Here is a 7,318-nt window from a genome sequence, read left to right as displayed (position 1 = left end):
GTATTGTTGTTCAAAATTGCTCTAAATTTATAAACCTCAAACCTACCACCCACTTCAGTTCTGTATGATTATATTTTGGATTATTAATGTTTTTTCTCCTTCTTCTTTATCCTAACCTCTATGTTATCTTTATCACTTGAAATTGGTGTTTCTATTTCATCATCAATGTCTGAGTACTTAGAATGCTACCTATTGCTATCACCGTCATTGCCGTCTTTTCTAGTAGGTCTATCAGCACCCATATGACCAATCTTATTCCTAACAGAATCTCTATCTAACCTTAGTCCTAATCTATTATCCACTAAAGTCTTCCTAAAAGTCTTCAAATTCTGGTTTGCAATTATGTATTCCTTATCTATATCTGAGTTAAGAACACCATCTAACAGACTGTCCTCATCACTAATATATGCACCTTTATCCCCAAGTATATAGTCTTCATCATCACTTCTAGAAGCAAGTATTTTCTCAGTTTCACCACTATAGTTATTCTCATTTGTATTTTCGGATACAAGTGTTTCAGGTTCATCTATAAACTCATTGTTAGTTTCACTAATTTATGACTTAACTAGTGTCCTTAGGACACTCGTTAAGGGGACCCTTATTAGTAATAAAATATTATTTCCATCTAAAAAAATCATCTATTTTTAATTTATACATAATAAAAAATATTTATTTTTTAATTAATAATATCTTTTCAATGTTTCATTAAAATTTTTATAAAAGCTATAATTTTAAAATACAAAATGTGAAAATTAATCAAATATGATAATATTTATAGTAGTTGATAAATTATATTCTAATAATTCCTTACTAAATTACAATTAAAAAAAAAAGTGTTGATAAAAACAAAAGAACCAAAAAGTTTATAAATTATATAAATAGAAAGGAAAAAAATAAAATTTTAAATGGAAAGATAGAAGAAAAGAAAAAACTGGTAAAATTAAAATGGGCTTTGCCTTTGCTTAATTACCTGATCCAAAACTAATATTCACATCAATTCGTTTGGGCTATTACTTGTCTATCGGCGTCTCTCTCATTCCGCTTCTGTCACCTATAGTGACGTGGCTGCTTATTATTTGTTGGCTCTCTCTCTTTTACCCTCTTTTTCATATTAGAGAATTTCGTGTTTCGCTTTCTCCATTGGTCTCCATCGCTGGCTACAAAAATGGCAGACGAGGTAATGAATTTTAGGGATCTCTAATGTTCATTTTGACTGAATCTATCTGTTTTTGATTGCTGCTTGAGATCAAATGTTACAGATTTATCCTTTTTTTTTTATTATATTGTTTGTTCTTTTGTTGATTAGTATTAGAATATCAAAACCTTCAATTTTTATTGGAAGGCTTTAATTTTTAGAGAGCAATCAGTAAAAAAATTGGTACAGAAAAAAGGATCTTTATGAATGTTTGTGTGTGGAAAAGTTGATTTGGTAGTAAAAATATTTTGCGCTTAAATACCAAACTTCTTGGAAATTTTTTATCTCTTTAGAAAATTCAAAAAATGACTCAAATCAATATTAGAACAAAAACTGAACCCCTTAAAAAGATACAAAGCGCAAATCTTGTAGATCTAACAGTTCAATGTGTCATTAAAAGCATGTAATAGACTAATAGCTTATCAACCAGAGAAGACCAAAATGATGCCTTCACTTGGATAGAGCTTCTGAAGTATCCCTTTAGTTGAGCTAATCAAGTGTTTTGATGTCAAAATAATAGTATTTTTAAGGATATAAAACTAGATTTTGGAGAGTGGAATGAAATAAAGGAGGAGAACAAGTGTTATGGTTAATGTTGTCAGCAGAAGAAAAGAATTCTGATCTTTGGCTGATTATATGAATGGCAGATGTTACAGTTGTTTTATGACGGGGATTCATGCTTGTATCCGGACAACAGTAATAATTGCAATTTCAAAGTCCTGAATCGATGACTTAAGGTTCTGTGACATAATGTATTTTGATACTGGGCTAGACTTGTCACTCTAGGACCTAGGTGCAGAGTTGAATTCTCCTTATTACAATTAGCACTACTCTAAAAATTGATTACATAATTTATTATGTTGAAATCAAGAGTTTGCTTGAACAAATAAATTCTTTATTGTCATTTACGCATTATAATTGAATCAAACACAGAATTATATATTGAATCTAGTAAATATTTTACCATGAGATATACTTGGATGCTCTGGTTTCCAAATTCTTTTCATAATCATATTTATAGCACACTAAATTTCCAATTTAATTGGCAAGTCTTTGCACTTGTTCTCATTGTTATCAATATTATTTCCAAAATCTGAAGGTATCCAAAAAAAAAAGAACTGCGAGATTCACTCCTGTGTCCTATTCAACCCCACTTGATAATTATCTTCCTTATCTTCACTTCTGTGGTCTTATTTTATCTTGCACTTATAAGCCTTTTGCTCTTTCCAAAGCTAAGGGATGCATGCTGTTTTGAACTTTTATTAATTGATATCTCATGCGTTACCACATTGGCCATTCAAGTTCATGATGTAGAAGTGGTTCTAAATATTGTGAAAAAATGAGTTAACCAAAGAAGCAGTAAATAGATTAGGCAAGTGGCTGGGGAAAATTGCCATGCTTGGGGCCAGGTGAGCCACGTAATTGCACCTTCCCTTTCTGAGCCAAGGTTGCCTTTGACTGCACTGTCTTTTATTTTTGTGAAATTGGAATAGGATTTTCCTTGGCTAGTCTGCTTGTTGGATTTCAATTTCAGTCTCTCACAATGATTTTTAAAGCTACCGGCAACTTTATCTCTTTACCAAGGTTCAGGATATTGAGAATTTAACCTGAATTTATTTACTTTTATTTTGCTTGTCCATGGAATTTTAATCATGTTAGAATCATTTTTCATAAGTAAGGTCTTGTGTTGCATCTTGTCCTTGCAAACTGGACAAAGAGGCCATTCTACATATAATCATAGGGTACAATGTATATTAGTCATCTGTCACATTTCATTTCTTAAGGGATTAACCTTGAGGATCTGCATAGTGAAATTATGTTGATTGGCAAATATAAAATCCATGTGAGAGCTTGCAAAATAACCAAGGATAATATCTGAAGAGGCTTGACCTGTAAACAAGTGTATATTAAGTTAATTATTGCTTTCTTGGTCTTTTAAATGTGATTATTATTTTACTGGTATTATCTAATAGATTGAGCTGAAAACTGCCCCTGCTGATTTTCGATTTCCCACAACAAATCAAACACGACACTGTTTTACCCGCTACATTGAGTTTCACAGGTAAAGCACTTGTTTTATGCTGAAATACATATCCCTTTCACCCTCATGCAAAGAAAATAATTAAAGCAGGAACACCAAGCTGAGTGTGAACTATTATTTCCAGGTGCTTGGCAGCAAAGGGTGAAGAACCTAAAGAATGTGATCGATTTGCCAAATACTACCGTGCCCTTTGCCCTGGTGAATGGGTAAGTTTACCATGCCTTTTATGTGACTACTTGGTTGTGAACTTTGAGTGCACTCTGTTGCAATTTATGATCTCTTGAAGATCACTTCTAATTGTTGATGTTTTCTCTAAATCATTAACAAGTTGTAATTCATTATCCCACAGTTCAAGATTTCAAGTATTGTTTAACAGTAGAATGTCTTACAAATGAAGATGAAGGCAAACAGCCTTGTTTAGGTGTTCAATTCTAAAAGCAGTAAAAGGGCAATTTTTTGGGTTGTCTTCTCTTGAAGTGAAAAAAATTTCCTTATTTCCTAGCCAACTACTCATTTTGTATAGGTTAAGGTTTAATTTGATTCTTTGCCACAATATCTTGATTTTCTGAGATTGGCTTATGATGTTCCCCATTGATCTCTATAAATAAGATTTAAGAAAGTCTTAAAGTGGTAGGAAATATCAGTCACATCTTGTATGTTATCTTTCCAGAAAATCATGGGTGTCTAAATACCTGTATCAATTTTTTTTTCTTTGGATGTAGAAAACTCTCCTTTAGCATAGTCAGCTTGCAATCATTTAGCAACATTTGCTTTAGATATCAAGAACCTCTGCGCATATGCTGAGAATATGTCCCCCATATGTTGGTACTAGATGATGCTTAATCACACAGTCCTATAGTTGGAGAGATCAGTTCTTTCATTGACCTCTTTCTCCATAATTCATCAGTCCGTAAATAATTCTGGTCCGGGAGTATCCACATAAGCCTTCTTAATTTAAGATTTGTACTAAGGTTAGTTGACTTGCATTGTCTATTATCGGAGCAACTTCAGGCTTTTCCAGTATCTGTTTTGCAGATAGAACTTTGGAATAGTGAGAATAATGTTGCATGATGTTTTCCTTGCATTCATTGTTTCGTAATCAAATTAACCTTAAAAATATTTATAAGCTGGATATTTGTGGAGTTTAATTTTGTATTTTATTGAATAGAATGTGGAAGCAAGGCAGGCTCTCATGAGTTGAGTTCTAGGAGTATTGGGGCTTTTGCCTTTTTCTTTTCTTATTTTTTCTTAAAGAAAAAAAACAATATCTAGTGCCATCTCAATATATTTGTTTTTCAAAGTTTAATCATCAGAGCATATTACCATCTCAGTTCTGTTCCAACCATTCCAGCTGTTTCATGGAATGTCATGTTCTTATTGTCCTTTGTTCTTGAATTGGTACTAGTTAGGTACTAAGCAAAATAAAGTAAATCGATGGTTTCTGCTATTGTAGTTAATAATATGTTACCATTACGATTAAATTGGTGCAGGTTGAGAGGTGGAATGAGCAGAGGGAGAATGGCTCATTTCCAGGTCCTCTTTGATCTCGCATTGGCACCCGGGTGAACGTTTTTATGCACATTGTTCTGTGTTTATCTTTGTTTAGCTCCTATTTTGGTTGTCAGCTGAGCATGAATTAATAATAATATACCTCCAGGAATTTCCTTGAGCTTTTGGACCTGACAGTAAATATTCTGGATAAATTGATCTATGTTTTTGTTTGTCTTGATATTATCTCCGAGTTTGGCCTGCAATTATGTCCGGCAAATTTTTATTATTATTAGAACAAACTGGGGGGTGAAAGATTTGAAGTCGCTAGAGCCTATTGCCGTTGGATTGATGAGACTATTGTGCAAAACTTGCATGATGAAGCAGTGGAAGCAGACAAAATTAATTTGGATTGGAGTTATTTGAAATCCCATCTCTTACAAAAATTAACTGAAAATAATAAATAAACAAAGAAAAGAAAAAAGAGATGATCTTCTCATGTCCGTTTCTGCCATGTTCAGACTCAGTTGACGAGCATCTCGTTATCCTCTCAAGGGTTGGAAACTTGGAGCAGTTAGAGCATCTGAAATAGGAAAATACTTATGGATGTATATTTGTCTGAAGAGATCGCCCCATGCGTAGCTTGGCTTCTCTTGCCTTCATTTCCAAATAGTAGAGACGTAGCTACTAACTTATTAGATATCTCAGTATTTTTAAGGATTTTTGAAATGAAGGGAGTCAGGGTTAAAAATAATTTTCCACAGTTAATAATGACATGTTAAAACCATGGAGGTCTTTAAAGCATAATCCCCCGTAAAATTTACTTCTGCAGAGGTTTTTCCAAGAGGACCGATGAAAGGAGACCCATAATAAAACCTTGGAGGGAGAAATAATAATTAATAATTTTTTATTTTTATTTTTGCTTTCGCGTTTCTTATGCACTGGTCTTTCCGTTTTGTTTTCTTCAAGTAGTGCGATGCTTCCCATGTTTGACAATTTCTTTTCAAAGCAAAAAACGTATAGTGGGCCCCAAAATTAGATTCTGAAAAAGATTTAAGTGTACTCAGTTTATTAATTAATTTGTTGATTAAATTAATTATTCCATTTCAAACAAGGAAAGAAAAAACATTCATTGATTCAACAGATGGAGATACCGAGTCAGTTGAAAATCAAATTCTTCGTTCTTGGTTATATCGAATGAATCTTCCTTAATGGCTAAAGCTTTTGGAATGTATTATTATAATTTGGCCCTTCGAAAGAGAAACCGTTGACTAACAAATACGTATGACTCACTCACACATATCACATTCGTATATTTTAGATACTAAAGACAAAATTTTATTATTTTTGTAAGGATAATAGCACCTGGTTTTGTCCGATTTTAATTTTTATTATTTCAGTTTGAATACTTTTAGGATTATTTTGTTATCTTGCAAAAGTTGTCGGTTTCTATACAACTCTGCAGGCATTTTATAGTATTTCAAAAAATAAACTAAATGCAACCTCTTTAATTTTGCAATTAGTAACTCAATACTTTCTCGATTTAAAAAGATATTCGTTTAATTTTTTCTTTCAAATGTTGATTTCGTTAATTAACATAAATATTACATATAATTAATTTATGTATTTTGTATTTTAAAACTATAACATTCACAGTATTTTAAAGAAATAATAATAAAATTATTGATATTAATGAGAAAAGATTTACATTTCCTAAAGGAGGGAGTATTAACAACCCAATTAATCCTACGAATAAGTCATAATCAACTGTGCCAATCTAAGTTTTAACTATTTTGAATTTGATTTGTTTATTACAAGCTCAATTTAAATTAAGAATTACTTTCTTTATGATTTACGAGCTTAATCAAGTCTACATAAATTTAATAAATTTAAAGTATAACTTAAACTATTTATCAATTAATTAAAAGAATATTTATTATAAAAGTACAACACACATTCATCAAAATTTAATATTTTATTATAACAAATAAAATTAAATAGATATATTTTTATTTATAAAAATTATATAAAATTATACCTAAGCATCAAGTTATTAATATAATATCTTATAAACTAGCTCATAAATTTAGCGATGATCTAATTTACGAATTTAGTAAATGGGTGTTTGGTTGGAAAGTTTTATACAGCTGATAATTATTTCTCATTTGACAGCTACACATTTAACCCGTTCAATAAAATTTAAAAATCAACTTCTTATTGTATATGTTCTATTTTAAAATATTTTTTATCAATTCATAAGTGATAAATATTTTTATTTATATACTATCATGATTAAAATTATCAATAATAACTTATTTTAAATTGATTTCATATAATTAATTTTTCATGGTAGAAAACTGCAGTTTTAAAATTATATTTAAATATTAAATAATTATATTATTTATAATTATAGTATTTAAAATTATAAATCTTAATTTCTATTTACAAATTAACTTTCACAAGTAGTTTTAATAATAAACATAATAATACTCTTCTTTTCTGAAATCATTATTTCGTACTTCTGGATGATAGCAAGAAATTGTTTCAAAAGCTGATGGTGATTTTCAACCGTTTCTGAGAATAAGAGAATATCA

At 30.6% G+C, this 7,318-nt stretch overlaps 1 protein-coding gene across 1 annotated transcript; it reads left to right on the top strand.

Annotated features, from left to right (window-relative positions):
- The first annotated feature begins 1,018 nt into the window (after positions 1-1,018).
- On the top strand, positions 1,019-4,965 carry LOC8277247 (cytochrome c oxidase subunit 6b-2). The gene is made up of 4 exons (XM_002528167.4): positions 1,019-1,177; positions 3,169-3,257; positions 3,361-3,442; positions 4,727-4,965. Exons 1-4 carry the CDS (start codon positions 1,166-1,168, stop codon positions 4,778-4,780), a joined length of 237 nt encoding a protein of 78 aa, XP_002528213.1. The 5' UTR covers positions 1,019-1,165; the 3' UTR covers positions 4,781-4,965.
- Positions 4,966-7,318: the final 2,353 nt, after the last annotated feature.

Source organism: Ricinus communis, chromosome 3 (genome assembly GCF_019578655.1).
Source record: "Ricinus communis isolate WT05 ecotype wild-type chromosome 3, ASM1957865v1, whole genome shotgun sequence".
NCBI lineage: Eukaryota > Viridiplantae > Streptophyta > Magnoliopsida > Malpighiales > Euphorbiaceae > Ricinus > Ricinus communis.
Note: the sequence above shows the minus strand (reverse complement) of the source record. Positions and strands in the feature narration are given on the sequence as shown.

Excerpts from the sequence above, each read along its gene's own strand:
- LOC8277247 (XM_002528167.4), top strand. Across the intron at positions 3,258-3,360 it reads CGCTACATTGAGTTTCACAG|GTGCTTGGCAGCAAAGGGTG; the intron begins GTAAAGCACTTG and ends TATTATTTCCAG. Across the intron at positions 3,443-4,726 it reads CCCTTTGCCCTGGTGAATGG|GTTGAGAGGTGGAATGAGCA; the intron begins GTAAGTTTACCA and ends AAATTGGTGCAG.